At 39.4% G+C, this 21,431-nt stretch overlaps 1 protein-coding gene across 1 annotated transcript; it reads left to right on the top strand.

Moving 5' to 3' along the window:
• The first annotated feature begins 383 nt into the window (after nt 1–383).
• Nucleotides 384–21,113, top strand: STEEP1 (STING1 ER exit protein 1). Its single transcript, XM_063083447.1, has 7 exons — nt 384–581; nt 3,368–3,485; nt 13,587–13,628; nt 15,318–15,456; nt 15,986–16,075; nt 16,697–16,789; nt 17,992–21,113. Exons 1-7 carry the CDS (start codon nt 458–460, stop codon nt 18,052–18,054), a joined length of 669 nt encoding a protein of 222 aa, XP_062939517.1. The 5' UTR covers nt 384–457; the 3' UTR covers nt 18,055–21,113.
• Nucleotides 21,114–21,431: the final 318 nt, after the last annotated feature.

The raw sequence follows: 21,431 nt of genomic DNA, 5'->3' as shown, positions 1-21,431 counted from the left end.
ACAGATGAATATTTGCAACTGATTTTGATGATAGCCTTAATTAAGTGGAGTATTATCCTCTCTATAAAAGAATGCCATTCTTCTCACTAGTAGACCTGTATTACAAAAAAAAAACTATACTCAAGGTACTCATCCTGAATACTGCCATTAAAATCAAAATCATATTTAGAGGTATACCTAAAATTTGTATGGAAGTATGAATAAATAATTTAAATAATATTAAGGATGTCACAACTAAAGCAGCCCCAGCTAACGTGGCCGAGGCAAAAGACGTTCTGGGAGGCTCAGGGCAGGCCCCGTGCATCTGAGCCTAATGAGACTGCCCAGGAAGTTTACGTGACTCGTGTTGACACGTGACCAGCATTGCTGAAAGCAAAAGGCACAACGTGTGCTTGTGACGTTATTTCTGGGCGACCCCTTTCCTTGGCGTTGAGTTTCCAGGCTGCTTTTTAAAACTATGCCGAAGGTAGTGTCCCGGTCGGTGGTCTGCTCCGACACCCGTGACCGGGAGGAATATGACGACGGCGAGAAGCCCCTCCACGTCTACTACTGTTTGTGCGGCCAGATGGTCCTGGTGCTGGGTAAGTAGCTGGGAACTGGGGGGTGTCAGCAAGGAGTGAAACTTCGGGTTCTTGAGGGCGAATAAATTCTGGCTGTGATCTGGGAGCCGCCCCTCCTTAAAGATTGGTGGGCTTTCTCCGTCAGAATCCTCCCTATGTATTTCCGCCCAACCCGAGGGCATTTTTTCTGTTTAACCTTGTCATTGTACCCAGACTTCCTTCAAAACTAAACTCCTCCTCCAGAGAAAAAATGTTCTTTATCTCCTCAATCCATTCATTATCTTCACGAACTACCTCCTCTAAAAACTTTATAACCTTTTTTCTGGATGCAGAGATAGTGTGATAGCTCTCGCTGTAGAACAAACAGAAATCTCCCTTGATCCTATATTCTTCTCCAGCTCTAACCCTATTTCTTTGCTGCTTTCATAGCAAAACTTCTCAAAAGAGTTGCCTACATTGGCTGTCTCTGCATCCTCACTTCTCATTCCCTCTTGACTTCAGGCAGGCTTTCCTTCCCACCTCACCATCTAAACCATATTTGTCAAGGTTACTAACTGAACTCTGTGTTACCTGTTCTACCAGTTCAGTTCCAGTGGTCAATTAAACCTGGTACATTTAAATCCCCCTCTAATGGCATTTGACAGACGATCACTCCATTCTTCTTGAAACATGATTTTCATTTACTTTCAAGACTCCGTACTCTCCTGATTTTCCTCTCACCTCAGATTTTTGCCTCTTCTCAATGTCTGGTTCCTTTCCTTTCTCAGACTTTTAGGTATTTCAAGGCTCTAGAACTCAGTACTCTCACCTATTCTCACTCTATACTCACACTCCAGGTGATCCCAACCATTCCCAAGCTTTAAACGCCACCTATATGCTGAAAACTCCCGGATGTTCATCTTTAACCTGTACCTCTCCTCAAACTCCAATTGCCTAATATTTCCACTTGAATGTCCAAGGACCTCTCAAATATATCATGTTCAAAATTGAATTCGTGATCCCCCACTCCATGCCCTCCAGCTGCTCCTCTTATAGTCTTTCCTGTTGCAGTCAGCTGTACCACTATTCATACAGCATCTCAGACCAAAAACTTGGAATCATTCTTGACTCCTCGCTTTCTTTCACATACCTAGTCCTTCAACAAGTCCTGCAGGTGCTTCCTTGAAAATATCTCCAGAATCTGTCTACTTCCATTCTAGTCCAAGCTGCCATCATCTCTCACCTGGGTTGGCACCAAAGTGTGTTGTTTTCCCTGCCGCCACTCTTTGTTTCCACTGGTCTATTTTCCACACAGCAGCCAGAATCCTTAAAACCAGTGATTTCATATAACACCAAGAATAAAACTGAAGTCCATGCCAAGACCCTACATGATCAGGCCCCTAGCTACCTCTCAGACTTCATCTTCTAATACTCTTCTCCTTGCTCACTGCCTTCCAGCCACAGTGGCCTTCTTGCTTTTTCTCCATCATGTCAGAAATGTTCCTGCCCCCCAGGGCCTTTGGAATTGATATTTCTTCTGCCTCCAAAACTTCCCTCAATGCTTCCTTACTTCATTCAGGTCTCTGCTGAAATGTCACTTTCTTAAATAACTCTTCCCTGACGACCTTATCTAAAATAGCACCCGTGTCACTCTTTGTCCTCTTACTCTGCCTAATTTTTTCTTGGTAGCACTTATCACTATCTGGGATCACTGTTTATCCTCTTATGCTGCCTAGTTTTTTAAATTAGCACTTATCATTACCCAAGATCATATTATATGATTAATATTTTAAACTTTTCTGCCTCCTCCACTAGAATGTAAGCTTCATCAGGGCAGGGGCTTTGCTTTGTTCTTTTCTGAATCCCTAGCTCAATGTTAGGATAGTGCCTGGTACATAGAGAGCCCTCAAAAATGTATTGAATAAATGAAATCTTGGTAAGGAGGTATGGTGGAAAGAAAAGAAAGGAGGTGTGGCTTTTGAATCACCTGGAGTTGGGTCTCAGTTCTTGTTCTGCTTCTTCTTAGATGCATGGCAGATCTCTTACCCTTTCTAAGCCTCAGTTCCCTCATCTTTAAAATAGAAACAATAAATGCGTACTTCACCTGTTCATTGTGAAGAGTAAATGAGCTAATGTGTAAACCACCTAGTGTTCTCTAACTCCCCTCTCTATTTCCTCCGTTAATCTCGCGTCACTTTGACCACTTGACTTTCTCTGTGATCCTTTAGGTACTTAATTTGCATTACATCAATTCTGTCTGCTTTATAACTACCTAGTTTGTTTCCTTTGTATTTTTATTGTTTTCAGATCAAAACTCCTCCAACTAGGATGGGTCATTTACATACTATGTATATTATATTATCTACCCTCTCTCTCCTTTTGTTAGGACTTACCCATTTTTCCAATGCCTTTCTTATAGGCATGACAAGATGCTTGATTGTCTTTTCTGATTCTAATGTATTATAACATAAACCAAGTGTACTATGACCACAGAAATACTCATAAAAATCTGAATTGTAGTGCTCAGAAGGACTTTTGGGATAATATAATCCACTCATCTTTCAAATGAAGAAAAAGTCCCTGAAGAAAGAAGTTATTTGCCAGAGATCGCCAGGGTAGTAACAGAGCTGGGACCAAAACCAAAGTCTCCTGACACCAAGTCATTTTTACTTAGAAAATTCAATAATAGGCTTCAATAAACATACTAATTATAGTAGAAAATTACAATGCTAAGGGTCCCACTGAAAAGTTTTTCTGGTTGGTTTTTCTGATTGGTTTAGAGTATTTTTCATTGACTCTAGTGACCAAATCTTTCTCCATTTCTTAAGACTGTCAGTTAGAGAAATTGCCCATGAGGCCCCGGGACCGGTCCCGTGTGATTGATGCTGCCAAACATGCTCACAAATTTTGTAACACAGAAGATGAAGAGACTATGTTTCTTCGGAGGTAAGAGGTTGATGCTCTCTGTCTAGGATTTCCCTATTGTGTTGGGGTTTATTTCTGAAGAATATAAATATTCCATCTTGTGTTGAACAGGTCATCCAGTTAGGCCCAATATTTTGACATTTGTGGTAGTTCTCTAACTTATGTTAGTGCAGCAATGTCTTTATTGTGCTTTGTTGAAATGGTGCTGCGATGTGATTCCATTGCCATTTGATAGCTGTAATTTGATTACAAATTACAGGTTTGAATGAGTTTATTCAACTTGTAGTCTTTTGGAGCATACCATGTCCCAGGCACTGAACTAGGTAGTGGATCTGTAGAGATGAATAAGGTATGATCTTTATCATTAAAGAGCTCATGGCTCAGCGAGAAAACAAGCTACCTATTAGGATAGGAAGAAATACCGGTGTTGTGAGCCAAAGGCTATGTGAAAACAGGTGGGAGTGGGCCATTCTGCCTGAATGGTGGTCAGGAAAGGCTCTAGAAGATGGTGGCATTTGTGTTTGGTCTGAATTAGGATTTCACCAACTAGATGAAGGAGATGAGTAGCATTCGAGGTGGAGGGAATATGGAAACATTAAAAGCATGCTGTGCTTGGGAAATTCAAATAGTCCTTTGTGGCTGGAGCACAGGTTACTTTCCTGGAAGGGGTTCATGCATATCGGGGTAAATACAGAGAAAATGCTGAAGTGGACAAGTTTGGATTTATCTGTAGGCAATGAAGAACCATCTCTGTTTTTTAAGCAGGGGAGTGACATGGTTAGATCCATTTTAGATTTGGGAGTCCTTGGTGTGTGTGTATATATATGGGGAATTGAAACCTGAGAAGGGATAAAATTACATAGAAAGAGTATGGAGCAAGAAGAGAGAACTGAAGATTAAAAAGCAGACCAATGAATTGAAACAGAACCAGGAGACCTGGTGATATTGAAAACAACAGAGGAGAGAGTTTCAAGAAATATGTGTGTGGACGGCAGGTGGGAGGGGGAGTGGGGAGTCATCAACAGGTGCCAAATGCCACAGAGAGGTCAATCCCAGGGAATAAAAAAGTTTTTCCATTCATTCAGCAAATATTTCCTTTACTGAGCTCCCACTATGTGTCAGATGCTGTCCTACAAGCCTGGAATATACCAGTGTATTGGTTTGCTAGAGCTGCCGTGATAAAGTAGCACAGACTGGTTGGCTTAAAACAACAGAAATTAATTGTGTCATAGTTCTGGAGGCTAGAAGTTTCAAATCAAGGTGTCAGTAGGGCCACGCTCTCTATGGAGGTTCTAGGGGAGGATCTTTCTTTGCCCCTTCCTAGCTTGTGGTGTTTGCGAGCATTCCTTGGCTTGTACATGCATCTCTCCAATCACTGCCTCCATCATCAATATGGCATTCTCCCCGTGTCTCTTCTCTTCTTATAAGGACACAAGTCATAATTGGATTAAGGGCCCATCCTACTCCAGTATGACCTCATCTTAACTAATTATATCTTAATGTCCTGTTTCCAAATAAGGTCACATTCTGAGGTTCCTGGAAAGACATGGATTTTTAAGAGGCACTATCCTACCCAGTAAAGCTAGTAAACGGGCGAAGAACTCTACCCTTATGGAATTTATATTCTAGTGTTGAACCAAAAAAAGCCACAGGTTTACATCTAGCTATGTTTAATTTAAGAAACCAAACTGTTGTTAGCTCTGACCAATGAAGAAAGTTAGAAACCACTGCTAGGTGACTTTTGGTAGCAAATAGGCATCAAACACCATTACAATAACTAGGCTTTCAGAACTGAGCAGCTGAGAGCTGGCCGGTTAGCTCACTTGGTTAGAGCATGATGCTGATAACACTGAGGTCAAGGGTTTAGATCCCCTTACTGGCCAGCTGCCAAAACCAAACTAAAAAGAAAAAGAGTATCGAGCAGCTGAAGAGAAAATTGGTTATATATAAGATACAACTAGGAGCACAGATTGTAAAACTTATGAAATTCACAAAGGAAAGCCCTCCAGGAAACATTGGGAAAACACTCCATTATGGTATATAGGAAGATTTATAAATAACGTGTCTCCCCCCATCATTTAGTTTTCTGATTTTGAAAATTACTTACTATCTTTAGGATTACTAAAATATTTATTATATATTATTATTATATATTTTATATTATATATTATTATATATTTGTATAATCATATATATTAGTATTATATATATTAAGTTAATATGTATTATTCAGTTGATACAGAAATAATCTAACAACACAAGTGGGCCACAGGTTCCTATAGCACTATAAGGCAGATGCCCTCACTTCTAGGCCAGAAAACTCCCAAGTGGCCCTAGACTGAAGTAAAAACCCTGAAATTCAGTTTGCCTGATCCTGGAGGTTAGCCAGCTTTAGGCCTAGCCTTAGTGCTGGGTAGTGCTCAGGATGGTGGCCTCTGGCCAAGTGACTCTGTTAGGCCACAGAGTTCTTAGAGTTTACCAACAGGGCATGGTAAACTTCCAGCTGGGTTGACGTAGTTCCTGCTCTAATCTTGGACAGTCTCTTCAAAGGCTCACTCAGTGTGTTTCCCTTGTTGGCCAGGGTGGAATTTCGGTCTGCTCTTACACTTCCTCTTTTTCATCTAGCTTAGTATGGGGAGCACCAGTTACTGAAAATATAGCAGTCTGCCGAACACATGCCCTGTAGCCCATCACTTTCCACCTCCAGTGCTCTGCATTCTAAAGTAACCCCCCTTTGACACTCTCATTCCCTAGTACCCTCTTTCCCTTCATCCCCCACTTCCCCAGCTGCAAATCCAGTCGGTGCTTTTCTGTCTATACCTTTGTTGACTATGTCTCTCTTGATGTAGTCTCCTTCCTTGATTTCTGTGAAACTACTTTTGTGATTCTACTTCTTCAGCTTTCTCAATCTTCTGGATTCTGTTTCTTCTGTCTGTCCCTTAAGTATTGGTATTCCCCAGGGTTCTGACCTTGATTTTTGTCCCCTCTCTCTTTGTACTCTCCTTGGGCATTCTCACCACCTTCCATGGCATTAGTTACACTTATATACTGATGACTCTTAAAATCTGGATCTGCCTACATTTCTTTCCTGTGCCACCGACCTGTATATCTAACTGCCTTCTCTGCCTCTTCACTCAAATCCAACATGACTAAGGCCAAACTCATCATTTCTGTTCTGTGGAAAATACCAGATTGGTTCACTCAGCACCACTCCAACACTTTTCTATTATACCCTCCTATATACTAGCATCTGTAAAGTTAGGGTACATATTCTAGCACCCCTCACCTCGAACAAGTAAGATTCCGAATGTGAAAAGGGTTGAAAGTAGAAATTGTTGGGTGGGGCTTCCAGGGAAAGCCCTTTTTACTCTTCTATCTTTATTCCATCCTGCTTTTTGGAAAATGGGCATGATAATTGGAACACCAGCAGCCAGCCTGGGACTTGGAAGCAAAGGCCAAAAAAATTGCAGAGCCTTTGCCCTGCTGTCTTTGGGTCTCAACCATTGCCAGGAACTGCCTTCCTCTGGACTTATTTTACAGGAGAGAACAAGCTCTTGTGTTGAAGCCATTGCAGTCAGGTCTCTGTTACTATCAACCAAATGCAGTTCCTTCCTTTTTCTCTTCCTATGATGGCACCGTGATTCATGTGGTGGCCCCAGCCAGAAATCTGGGAGTCAGTATCTCTTTGTCTCATCCACCCCTGCCCCTACCACCCTCTGCACACATCCAGTCACTCACCTTGTGCTGTCAGTTCTACCTTCTAATCTGTCTGGTGGCTGCCTCTTCCTGTTCAGCCCTGCTACACCGCCATCATTCCAGTACCCCAGATCACTTGCTAGGGTATTGAAATGGTCTCTTATCTGGTCTTTTTGCCTCTACTTTTGTTCTCCTCCAATGTACTGCAAGAATGATCTAAAATACACATTGTATCAGTCCCCTGCTTCTAATCTTTCAGTGATTCTTCATTGCTTACAGCAACACCTTTCAAACATTTCAGACAACAGATCCTTTCTTCTATGAAATTCTCACCCAGAAGTATAAACTCTGATGGGGAAGAGTTGAACCTAACCCATTAAGGACTCCTCTCTCCTCCCCTTTCCCCTATCTGACTTCATTTAGGGATCATTGTGGAGTACAATTTTTAACATCCTGGTTAGCAGGATAAAATCCAAGCCTGAAGGCTCTCTGATCTGGCTTTGGCCTGCCTGTCCATCCTCATCTCCTGGTACTCCCTTGGTTTTTTTGAACAACAATGAGCATTTATCATTTTATACAGTTTCTGTGGGTCAGGAATTCAAGAGCAAGCTTAAATGGATGCAGCCATTTGAAGTCTTGATTAGGGCTGGAGGTTTCACTTCCAAGGTGGCTCACTCACATGGTTGGCAGCTTAGTGCTAACTGTTGGCAAGAAGCCTCAGTTTCTCACCACAAGGGTCTTCCCATAGAGCTGCACAAGTATCCTCATGACATGGCAGCTAGCTTCCCACAGTGTGGGTAATCCAAGAGAGAGCAAGGAAGAACCTGTGGCTTTTATGTCTTTTATGGCTAAGACCCAGAAGGCACACACCATCATTTCTGCAGTGTCCTGTTGGTATCACAGGACAGCCCTATTCATTGTGGGAAGGGAGTATACAAGGGTGTTAATAGAGGGCAAGGATTATTGGGGACCATCTTAGAAGATGGCTACCACAACTAGGGAGAATGTTTTGTTTCTGGCCTATGGAGTCTTGCCTATCTCATATATTCCTAGAGATTCAGGTCAGGAAAGAAAATCAAAGTCAATTTTTGTTTAAACATTTAGCTGATATTAATCACGTCTTTATAATCATACCACTTAAAGGCCTTGTCCCATTTACGTTAGAACCTCACGGTCACAAAAGATGAATTTTTTGAGACCAAGAACCTACCTTATACTTCTGAAACCCTTAGGACATCTTACCTGATTCTTGGCACATAGAAATAGATAAATTTTTGTAAGCTTGACAAAATCCAGTTTGTCACTGGTATTTGAAGATTAACTCATTGAGAAATATGCAGCCTCCTTTATTTGATATTTCTTTGTGTTTTGAAAGCTCAGACTTATGGGGTTGGCTGATTTCAGGATCCTAGGAAATGTCTGTTCATTGTGTGGTGAATCTCTCCCTTTGGGCTGAGGTTGAATTTAGAGTCCCAGTAGGAACCAGATGGGGTATACAGGACCAAAGATCTTGCTAGTGCCCTAGTCCAGTGATGTTAGTGAATTGGAGTACATTTGACCAAGTAATACTTGTAAATGGAAAGGTAGAATGTTAAAGTGATGTACAGCACAGGCTTTTTAGAGTTATATCCCAAGCAGCACCACTTGGTGACTTTGGGCAAGTTACCTAACCTGTTTGGGCCCCAGTTTTCTTATCCTTCAACTAGGAAAATAATACCCATGTGTTGTCAGAAAGCAACTGGAAGTCTCCTGCAGTACCAGAAGGACCATAAATAGTTATAAAGACTTTGGAAAGCACTTTGGCAGCATCCAGTATAGCTAAAATGCACACAATGAATGCCTCAGCAATTCTGCTCTTCATGTTCACCTTAGCAAAGTGATTGTCAACTCTGGCTGTGTGCTAGAATCATCTGGAGGAGTCATTTAAAAAAAAAAAAAAAACCCCAATGCCTCAGCTCCACTCTCGGAGAGTTAGTTTCTTTTTTAAAATTTAGATGTAATTCACATACCATAAACTCACCATTTTAAAGTGCACAATTCAGTGGTTTTACTATATTCACAAGGTTGTGCAACCGTCATCACTAATTCAAGAATGTTTCATCACCCCCCAAAACAAACCCTATATCCATTACCAGTCACTCCCCATTTCCTCCTCCCTCAGTCCCTGGAAGCTAGTAATCTACTTTATGTCTCTATGGATTTGCCTATTCTAGATAGTTCGTAAAAATGGAACCATAAATAAGCAGCCTTTTCTGTTTGGCATCTTTTGTTTAGCGTAAAGTTTTTAAGGTTCATTCATGTTGCAGAATGAATCAGTACTTCATTTTTTCTTAAATGGCTGACTAACATCTATTGTATACAATTACCATATTTTGTTTATCCATTCATCAATTGATGGACATTAGGGTTGTTTCCATTTTTTGGCTGTTATGGATAATGCTGCTGTAAGTAATTGTGTACAAGTTTTTCTGTGAACATATGTTTTCAGTTCTCTTGGGTGCATACTTAGGAGTGGAATTGTGGGGTCATATGGTAACTCTGTTTAACATTTGAAGAACTGCTGGAGTGTATTCCATAATGGCTGCATCATTTTGCATTCCTACCAGAAATGTATCAGGGTTTCAACTTCTTTACATCCTTGCTAGCACTTGGTATTGTCTATCTTTTTAATTATAGCCGCCCTGGTGGATATGAAGTGGTATCTCATTGTGGTTTTATTTTGCATGCTGTATATTAAATCTCCAGAACTTATTCATCTTGCATAACAGAAACTTTATACCCATTGAATAACAACTCCTCATTACCCCCACCCCTAGCCACTGGTAACCACCATTTTACTCTTTGCTTCTATGAGTCTGACTATTTTAGATTCCACAGATAAGTGAGATCATGCAGTATTTGACTTTATGTCTGTGGCTTATTTTACTTAGCTTAATGTTCTCCAGGTACATCCATGTTATCAAAAATGGCAGGATTTCCTTCTTTTTATGGCTGAGTAGTATTCCTCTATGTGTGTGTGTGTGTGTGTGTATGTATGTGTGTATGCCACCTTTTTATATTATATTATAATATATATACACACACACACATATGAAACTGATTTTTTTTTTTTTTTTTTTGGCCAGCTGGCCAGTACAGGGATCAAACCCAGACCTTGGTGTTATCAGCACTATGCTCTAACCAACTGAGCTAACTCAGCCAGCTACTTAAGCGAAATTGATCTCTAGTTTTTATTGTTGTCATTGTGATGTCTTTGTTTGGTTTTGGTATCAGGGTAAAACTGGCATCATTGAATGAATTGGGAAGTGGTCCCTCCTCTTTTTTCCCCTAAATTTGTGGCGCATTGGTATTAATTATTTTTTGAACTTTTAGTGGAAATGAAAGCACTGGTCCGGGCCTTTTCCTTGTACACAGAGTTTTGATTACTAATTCAGTCTCCGTACTTGTTATATAGTCTATTCAGATTTTCTGTTTCTTCCTGAGTGAGTTTTGATAGTTTGTATCATTCTTTTATTCTAGGAATGTGTCCGTTTCATCTAGGTTATGTTATTTATCAGCATACAGTTGTTCACAGTACAACTATTGTTCATAGTAAAACGTTAAAATCCTTTTTATATCTATATGATTTGTGATACTCCCTTGATTTTAAAGTCCTAATGACATTAGACTATTCGTAATTCCCTGAATATGCTGTTTTGCCTTTATGCATAGTATCCCCTCTGCTTGAAATAACATTTTCTATCAGGACTGTTGGCTCACATATCATCTCCACATGAAGCCTTCGGTGACTGCCTCAGGCAGACTTTGGTGCTCCCACTTCTGTGTTCCCCTTATCCCTTTCACATTTCTCCACTTAAGAACTTACTTCCTTGATTATCATTTTCCTCACAAAGCTGAATTCTTAAAATAATTCCTTCAACCAATACTTATTGCATGTCTGCTTTGTTTCCAGTACTTTGCTCAACTCTGGGGACAGAGTGATGAGACAGAGACAGATGTGGTTTCTGATCTCATGGAGCTACAGTCTAGTTAGATGACAGAAAACTAGTAAACAGAAAAATAAATTATTATTATGGAAAGCCATGTGAATGAAATAAAGGGCTGATATAGAGATCCTCTTTAGAAAAGGTGGTCAGGGAAGGCCTCCCTGACTAGGTTATATTGGAAGTGAGACCACATAAGATGAGAATGGGACAGCCGTGGCAACATGGTGAGAAGAGCATTCCAGGCAGAGAGAAGAGCATGTGTGGAAGGTCAGAGGTTGGGAAGCACTTGTTTGTTCAAAGAACAGAAGGAAGACTGGTATGGCCAGAGCATAGGGAGCAGAGGAGACAGTGTATAAGATGAGCCAGGGGCCTGATTTTGTACTCGGTCAGGCCTGGTAGACCATAGTAAAGAGATTGGATTTTACTCTAGGTGTCTGGGGAAGCCACTCTTGTCTCTGTGTGGAGAATGATTTGAAGTGAGACAATAGTGGAAGCAGATTGTAGAATAAGTGGTTAGAATTTTTATTTTAGATATAAATTCAGAGTAGGGAAGCCCCAACTATGTATGACATAGGCACACACCAATTTAAAAAAAAAAAAAGAAAAAAAAAGAAAGATTGCTTTGACCACAGAAAAATCTAAAATTTCCACATGGCAGAAAAAAAAATCAAAGACAAATGACAAATTGGGGAAGAAATATTTGCAAGGCCTCTTAACATTTGCAAGTCTCTTTAATATAAAATAAAAAGGTAAATCAATAGATAAAGGATATGAACTGAGTTAAAAAAAAGAAAATACAAATGGCTATTAAATTTATGAAAAGATGTATAACTTCACTCTTAAGAAATGCAAATTATGAGGTCCTATTTTTCTTGTGTGAGATTAACTATTGCAGTTTAATAACATACAGAGTTGGTGAGACTGTACAAATTCTCAGTACATTGGTGGTGGGAGTATAAATTTGTTCAAATTCTATAGAAAATAAGTTGGCAGTATCTGTCAGAATGTAAAATGTACACACTTCTAGGAATTTATCCAGTAGGTAAAAGACATTTTGGTTCATCCATACAAAGGAATATAATGCAGCCTTGTAAAGAAAAAAGCAGCTCTTTATTGATATGGAAGGATCATATATAAACTATGTGTGTAAAAAAAGATATATTTTTAAGTGAATAAAAAGGTATAGAACAGTGTAAGTAAGGTATGGTACACATCTAAAAAAGGGGGAAAAAATATTTTATATGCCAGTCAGGGTTCTTTGCTTGTATATGCATCAGCTATCTCTGGGATGAACAGAAGAAACCAGCAACAGTATTTGCCTCTGGGGAAGGGAACTGGGTGGGTGGAGGACTAGTGAGGAGGATATTTACTTTTCATTTTATACTCTTATGTATACCGTGGGCATATAGGAGGGCACTTCAAAAAGTTTGTGGAAAAATTGAATTAAAAGATAATATGAATTTTTCCGTGATCTTTTGCTTTCAAAAGACCCCCTTGTGTTGCCTATTTAAAAATTGAAACAGGGCTGGCCAGTTAGCTCAGTTGGTTAGAGCACAGTGTTATGAAACCAAGGGTTTGGATCCCCATACCAGCCAGCCACCAGGAAAAAAAAAAAAAAAAATTGAACTAAACAAGGGGAGGGGAAGTGAGGAGACCAGTCTGGAAGCTATTATAGTAGTCCAGGGAATTGATAATGGTGGCATAGGCAAAGATAGTAGGAGGAAGGTGGAGAAAAGCAGACAGGTTCAAGATCTATTTTTGGAGATAAAATCCATAGAATTTGCTGATGAAGTAGGTATGGGAGATGAGGGAAAGAGAAGAATGAAGGATGAGTTTCTGTTAAGCAACTGTGTGGGTGGAACTGAGTCTTTTAATCGATGAGCTGGTTATCTAAGGCAGTATTGTGTGGCTCTTGAGCTTCACTGCCTGAGTTTGAATCTAACTTCCTCTACTTCCTAGCTCTATGACTTTGACAAATCATACAATTGCTTTGTGCTTAGGTTCCCTCATCTATAAAGTGGGAATAATAATATGATCTACCCTGCAGGGTTGCTATAAGGATTAAATGGATATAAGGATAAATACATGTATACAGTAGCTCCTGGCACATAGTGAAAGCTATCTAAGTGGTTGCCACTATTGTTATTGTTACTGCTGTTGTTACACTATTGCAACTATGACTACGGCTACTATATTGCTTCTCTTCTTCCTCTTCCAGGGAGATACCTGATCCACATTAGGGGCTCAGTAAATGTTTGTTGAAGGAAGGAAGGAATGCTGGAGCTTTAAAATTAATATACATGTTTAGCTAACCAGTTGATCCATGAAATGAAAACTTTTGAAAGACCCATTTAGCATTTGAAGAAATAAGGTGGTGTAGTTGATACATTATGAGATTTGTCCATATCTTTTTAGTATTTAACTTCTGTTTTCTGTGCAGGCCTGAAGGCATTGAACGACAGTACAGGAAGAAGTGTGCAAAGTAAGTACTAGCAGTGTAGTTTTCTCTAAGCATAGGCAAGTCGAGGCATAATGTGTTAGGAAAATAACTATTTGGATAGAATTTTCTGTTCTGTCTTTATCCTTACAATCTGAACTGCCTTCAAACTTCAGCTGCACAAACACCTGGAAGAGACTAGTCAAAGTTACATCCCTGACCAGCTGGCTACCAAAATGAGTTTTTAACAAAGTACATTTAAAAAATTGAGATATAGTTAATGTATAATAAAATTTGCCCATTTTAAGTGTACAATTTGATGAATTTCGACAGAAGTGTACAGTTGTGTAACACCACCACCATCATGGTGTAAAATATTTCCAGCATCCCAGGTGCCCTTTGCAGTCCTTCCTCCACCCCTATCCCCTTGCAGACAGTGACTTGCTTTCTGTCACTATGGTTTCGCCTTTCCTAAAATTTTATGTAAATTCTACAACATGTGTTCTACTAAATATAATATGTGTCTTTTGCTCCTGGTTTCTTTCACTTAGTATAATGTTTTGGGGATTCATTTAAGTTATTATGTGTATCAATTGTTCCTCTTCATTCACCTGTTGAAAGGCAGGTACATTGTTTCCAGTTTGGACTATTACCAATGAAGTTGCTATGAATGTTCTAGTATAAATCTTGGTGGGAACATGTGTTTTCTCTTGGAGTGGGCTTGCTGGGTCAAATGGTGAATGTAACATAGAGTTATTTAATCCAGACCTATTTATAAAGCCTGTTATAGGACCGTAAACCTAAGAACCTTAGTTTAGAGAGCATTATTTAAAGCAAAAAATATTATTTCCAGCTTTAGGCTGTTAATAGTGAGAATATTAAACTATAGTAAGTACATTCTTGATGTAACTACAGTTACACTGGCTCTCAGAGAACTCAGAGTTGGAGAATTAAAGCAGGGGACAATGGATATGAAAGCATTTTAGCTCCCAACCACACTGGATTGATTAAATTGGTTTTATCATATCTTATAGGTCTACTTTGTTTAGCCCAAAAAGTGTGATGATGGCTAGCCAATGAAAGTGGTGATTACTACAGGGATTAGTTTGCCAGCCATTGCAGTGGAGTCTTCACAATTCTTCTTGGCTCTGCAAAAATAAACCAAAACAGAAAACAAACAAACAAGGGCTGACCTGTGGCTCACTCGGGTGAGTGCGGCGCTGGGAGCACCGAGGCCACGGGTTCGGATCCTATATAGGACTGGTTGGTGCGCTCACTGGCTGAGTGCGGTGTGGGCGACACCAAGCCAAGAGTTACGATCCCCTTACCGGTCACAAAAAAAAAAAAAAAAAGAAAAGAAAACAAACAAACAAAAAACCCAGACAAAATGCTCAAGCTAGTTACCCTGGAAAGAATGACAGTAGTTATGGCTGAAGAGAGATCAGTTTAATGATGAGGATCACTTGGGATGCTGATTAAAATGACAGATTCCCAGGCCTCACCCCCCAGATTTGCTGAACCAGGATCTTCTGGGGAGGGACCTAGGAATCTGTACAACAGTTTTAACAAGCACCCAAAGTGATTCTTATCAAGTAGTTTTGGGAAACACTGGGAAGAGCTAATCACTAGTTTATGCCACAAACGAAAATGTACCCAAAGTCTAAGCACACTTTGCAAATTGCTGTTTGGGGATTTGGATGCTGAAGCCTCCCAGAGACTCACTGCCTTTTGCAGGTGTGGACTGCCACTCTTCTACCAGTCCCAGCCGAAGAATGCTCCCGTGACCTTCATTGTGGATGGAGCAGTAGTCAAGTTTGGCCAGGGTTTTGGGAAAACTAATATATATACTCAGAAACAAGAGCCTCCTAAGAAGGTAATTATCATTGAAGGAGACAGACTGTTTAATATTGGTACCGATTTAGCCCCCGATTTTTAAATAAAGTTGTAGTGCATGAGAAACTGCCCTTTATGGATGCATCCTTTATTAAGAGAAGGTCATTTCTGTCTGTCAGCAGATGTTTCAGAATTGTAACACCCATTATGTGTTTTTTCTTTCCTACAGTTGCCTGTTAAATAAGTTAGAAATTGTATGGTTTTTATTCACATTTATTTCCTTCAAAATTTCTTCTTTTTCCAATGTGAACAATTAAAAACTGAATGAATTAGGCTAATTTTAAAATATACTTTAAAAACCCTTGATGGCAAATGTTAGAAAAATGTAATTTAAATAAAAATATAGGTACTTTTAGATAGGCCCGCCTATCCCCAAGAGGTAGGTGCTCCCCCAACACGCACACACAGCCCCGCACACAGGCGTGCGTATGTGCTCACGCACGTACTCACACACGGCTTGTGGGTCCTCTTGTGGTGAACTAGACTGATTCCTCTTCTTGCCACTCCAGGTGATGATGACCAGGCGGACTAAAGACATGGGCAAGTTCAGCTCTGTCACTGTGTCTACCATTGATGAAGAGGAGGAAGAGATTGAGGCTGTAAGTGCTTCTGCTGTCAAGGGAATTGGAGTTGGGGGCAGGGGGTTGGGGAGGAAAGGGGGCTCTAGAGCTAGAGCCTCCAAGTAGCAGAATGTTTAGAGACTTTGCTGTTAGACCCTGCTCTGCTCATAAGAAACTATATGACACTGGGCTAGGTGCCTGTGTCTCTGGATCTCAGAGATGTCTGTCAAATGAGAATGAGGAATTTGGATAAGATCAGAGATTTTGTTTTCATACTGTTTTTGAGATTCCATAGAGGACAAAGCCCTCATCCCTCTTCAATTTAAAAATGATTGGACTGAATGATTTCAGGTCCCTTTCAGTTCACCTCTGATGGTTTGTGAGTCTGTCCTTAGCAATAGCAGCCAATTACCTCTATGGTACTTCACTATAATGATGTTTACAGAGAGATGTTATCTGTTATTTAAAATTTTTATTCCATGTTTTGGTTAAAACTGGAACTCTCCTGGATTATTGCAAAGATGAAGAGTTGAAAGGGAACAGAGTCCTGCCATTTCAGTAATGATTTCATGATTTGAATAGTATAAATTGCTACTTATGGTTTTCGTTGTTATTCCTTGATAAGACTGCTGGTTTAGAGATGCTTCTTTTTTCCTTCAGAGGGAAGTTGCTGACTCCTATGCACAGAATGCCAAAGTGATTGAAAAACAGCTGGAGCGCAAAGGCATGAGCAAGAGGCGACTGCAAGAACTGGTGAGTGGCATGGGGTGGGAAGATGCTGGGCTTGATTGTTTGCATTTCTGGGTCCATAAGACCTTCTGGCAGGCAGGAAATCCTTTAGGAAGTCTGGGAAGGGGGTTACTGATATAGTTGGCTGCTAACTTTCTAACCCGGGGCTGTGACTGTTGGTATACCCCTACTGTGTAGTAGAGACTGCAGGATCTATGCTCTGCTTGTTAGATAGCCCTGACCAGGATGATGTTTTAATCTGCCACTTGTCCAAGGTTAGGAGTTAAAGGTCAGAGTTCTGGATGCTCTTCTAGGAGGTGATGGTGTACGATAGTGCTACCTTGGCAGTACCAGGATTGGGTACTGCCAATTGGTCATTGCTTCTTAAAGCACTGGCAATCTGTGTTTGGGCTCACCTTAGAACATGCACATCTACATATGATGGTGCCTACATTTTTGTTTTTATGACAATAATTTATACTTATAATATTTCATTAAAATCAGATATCACTGCATTGGTGCCTCATCAAAAGGTACTCTTCTAATGACTGTAGTGGACTTATGTGACAGAGATGGGTCCTGGGAGCTGCTTTACCTTGCCATAGTGGTCTAGATCAATGCTTCTGAAACTTCCTAAGGTGAAAGATCAATGCTTTCTTTCTTTTTTTTAAATTCTGAATTTGTCATGAATGGATTACTAATTTGTAAAATACAGTAAAAGTGAATCAGCCTCAATTTTTATTAGATTATTTTCTTTTATTATTACTCTGTCAAATTGCTATAAAAGTTTCTAAATGCTTACTCTCAATTTTTGTACATATCTTGCATGGACCAATAACAAACAGTTCACAGATCACACAACTTTAGGTAGCACTGTTCTAGAATGCCGTTTTTCCTGTTCTGCCAAGAATAGGATACTGGTTTGCCATGGTATGGGTTCCCTCAGCCCGCAGTGGGTGCTTGGGCTGCTTTAATCCCTGCATTGATGGCCTTTGGCCACAGCCTTTTATATTTACCCATGTTGCCTACAAATATCATTTTCTGTGTATGTTATAACATCAGAAAGGTTGGAAAGCAGTTACTACAGATGCAGTGATTTTAGAACCATTATTCCGGTGTGGACACTAAATGATCATTAAGGGAGAGTGTTTGGAGCAGTTAGAATAAGGAAGGAAAATAAGAATTTCATATTATGTATCAAGACATACACTTTTTTTCCTTTCCAGGCTGAACTGGAAGCTAAGAAAGCTAAAATGAAGGGGACCTTGATTGACAACCAGTTCAAATGACCCGGACCTTTCTCTGAGCCCAGACTGGAGGCAAGCACTTAGATCAGGAGGAAAAATAACTTCTTGACTACATGGACTAGGTCCTATTTATAACCCAGCAGAAGGCTTTATGTTGCTTCGCATGGATTCTCCTACATTCAGTGAGGTTGAGTCTATTTGACCTGCTTTCTATGAGATGAATTTTTCCAAATCTTTCTGTATATAGATTTTCTGTACTATTTTTTGTCCATTTGATGTAAACTTCTTCAGCTGTGTAGAAACTTTATGAACAGATCAGTGGTTGAGTGTCTCTAGTTTCTAAAGTGGCTGTTTTTATTCCTTCTTGAAAGTTAAATGTTTAAAGATATTTTTTTAAAAATGTGTTATAGAGAAATGCAGTGTGAATTATATTTAAAGTTACAGCAAGTCAGATCCTTTTAAGTGACTTTGTTCTTAGAATGGGCTATGGTTTGAATCTTTCTACTGTCAGAGGAGAGCCATTAAAAGCTAAAATATGCATAAAGCTTCCTTTATGTTAAACATTAAAGATATAGGTAAGCATCCCATATCAGACTTTATACTTAAAGAAAGAAAAGTCAGATTGGAGTAAGGGGGTAGGATAGCACAGATCTGAATGAAAATAGGGTCTTGATAAATAACCCAAGGGAGCTACTGTCTAGTCAGGCAGCTCAGAGAACTGCTTCTTTGGATATATGGGAGGGAGACATTATAGATTAAGAAGTGATACTGAGATAACAGTAAAATTATCTGTTGGGTATCTTTTATATTTGCCATTTGCAGAGGAGTGTTGTGTATATAAATGTTATTTTGTGTCACACTGCTTCAATGATATCAATATCCATGTGTTTGTATCCATGTTTGTATCTTTTCACCTGTATTACCTGTGTAGGGACAGGTGTGTTAACCTCCCTGTGTTATCTACAATGGGTTGCACTTAATAGGTGTCCAAGGCGTGTTTGTGAGGTGCTGCTGGCAAGTACTAAGGCAGTTTTCTTTGCTTTTTTTTTTCTGATTTATTTGCAAGGAAAAGTAGTGGAGTGTAGACAGATGTGAGCAAGAATGAACTTGGAAAAAGAGGGGTGGGAAGTCCCAGAGTGGGGCTGAGCTATCATCTTCCCAGTTATTCTCCTGCATCCAATGAAATCTTTGCAACCGAGTCTTCCTTACCACCTCATTTCCTGTCCTCATCCATCATGAAGATGACCAACCATAACCTCCTCAAAATTCCTTAACCTTAACTCCAGACAATGATCTTTACTCCACTTTAGCCACAAACTCCCATGACCACAGCCTGTATATCACCTACACCACCTACAAAATCCGGTATTCTGTTCTCTGATCACAGCCTCCTATGATTGCTACTCTCATACACTCACTTCCTCTAAGCCTATTTTGTTTTGTTTTTAGATTTGAAGGATGATTATTTTATAAGTAATAATGATGAAAATAGTAGCAGTAATAGCAGCAATAATACTGGCTACCTTTTGTTGAGTACTTACTATGTGTCAGGTACCATGGAAGCACTTTACAGGTATTAATCCTTTTTTTTTGTTTTTTTTTGGCAGCTGGCTGGTAGGGGAATCCAAACCCTTGATCTTGGTATTATAATACCACGCTCTAACCAATCGAGCTAACTGGCCAGTCCCTGTGGGTATTATCTTAATCTAAACAACACGATAATCCTATGAGATAGGTTTAACTGTTACCATTCTCATTTTACAAATGAGTACTCTGGACTCAGAGAATTTAAGTTTCCCAAGATGCCATAGCATCTTGATAAAGCCAAAAACCTGACTGTAGAACCTGAGCTCTGAACTACTATGTTGAACTACTTCTGTGGAATTTTTTAAAAATATATTATTGAGAACAGATGGTAATTTCATTTTGAGAAACCAAGTAAAGTGCAATGTAAAGACATTTGCATAGAGGACTCCTTGTAGCAAATGTGTGGTTTCCTTTCCGTATATTTTCTGAAATATTTGTCCTTAAATACTAATCCTTAATCATTTTTACATCTGATTCAAATTACGAATTTTGCTTCATCTATAAGACTGTAAAACTTTATGCCATTAGCACCAAGCAAGCATATACTCTTCATTATGTTTTATTCTTTCATATTGAAATAGTTATTAAAATAACATGGCATAGTATTTCTATTATCTTTTTTAACTTGTAGTATTTTAGCAGCAAATACAGTGTTTTAATGTTAGTATAAAGAGCCATATTGAAATTATGGAAAGTCTTATTCTATTTTTTGTTTATTTCTGCAAATTATTGACTGACAAAATATTAAAATGTTGTGAAATGTTCCCTCTGTAATAATTGGTGGCATTTGGCAATTTCTTAATTGTTTAAGAAAAATTGAAAAGCATTTTGAAAACTAGCTGGTCTCAACCATTTTAGGATCCTTATTACTGTGGACCATGTCTCTTTAGTCTCCTCTGATTCATGATGGTTTCTTGGTGGTATTTTGTGATTTTAATTCGCATTTCCTTAATGACAAATCATGTTGAACATATTGTGCTTGTTTTTCTTATTGTGTAAAAAATACATAACATAAAATTTACCATGTTAATCATTTTTAATTGTACAGTTCATTACTGTTAAGTATTCACATTGTTATGGTAGATCTCCAGAACTTTTCCATTTTGTAAATCAGAAACTCTATAACCATTAAACAACTCCCACTTTCCCCCTCCCCGCAAGCCTGGGTAACTACCATTCTACTTTCTGTTTCTATGAATTTGACTAGTGATGGAGTTTGGATGTGTTGTCCCCTCCAAAACTCATGTGGAAATTTGATCTCCAATGTGGCAATGCTGGAAACTGATTGAGTCATGGGGGCGGATCCCTCATGAATGGATTAATGCTCTCCCTGGGGGAGGGGGGATTAATGAGTGAGTTCTCACTCTGTTAGTTCCTGTGAGAGCTCATTGCTTAAAAAGACCCTGGCACCTTCTCTCTCTCTCTTGCTTCCTCTCGCCATGTGATCTGCTTGTACTCGCCGACTGCCTGCCCCAGAATTGTAAGCCAAATAAACCTCTTTCCTTTATAAATTACCGAGTCTCAGGTATTTCTGTCATAGCAACACAAAACGGACTAAAACAACTAGATACCTCATATAAGTGGAATCATACAATATTTATCTTTTTATGACCACTTTTTTTCACTTAGCATAATGTCCTCAGTGTTCATCCATGTTGTCATACATAACAGGATCTCCTTCCTTTTTAAACCTGAGTAACATTCCATTCTCTGTATGTACCACATTTTGTTTATCCATTTATCCATTGATAGACATTTGGGTTGCTTCCACATTTTGTTATTGTGGAATAGTGGGGCCATGAACGTGAATGTGCAAATATCTCTTTGAGACC

Source organism: Cynocephalus volans, chromosome X, assembly GCF_027409185.1.
Source record: "Cynocephalus volans isolate mCynVol1 chromosome X, mCynVol1.pri, whole genome shotgun sequence".
NCBI classification, from domain to species: Eukaryota; Metazoa; Chordata; class Mammalia; order Dermoptera; family Cynocephalidae; genus Cynocephalus; species Cynocephalus volans.
The sequence above is the reverse complement of the archived record's forward strand: the minus strand, read 5'-3'. Positions and strand labels throughout refer to the sequence as shown.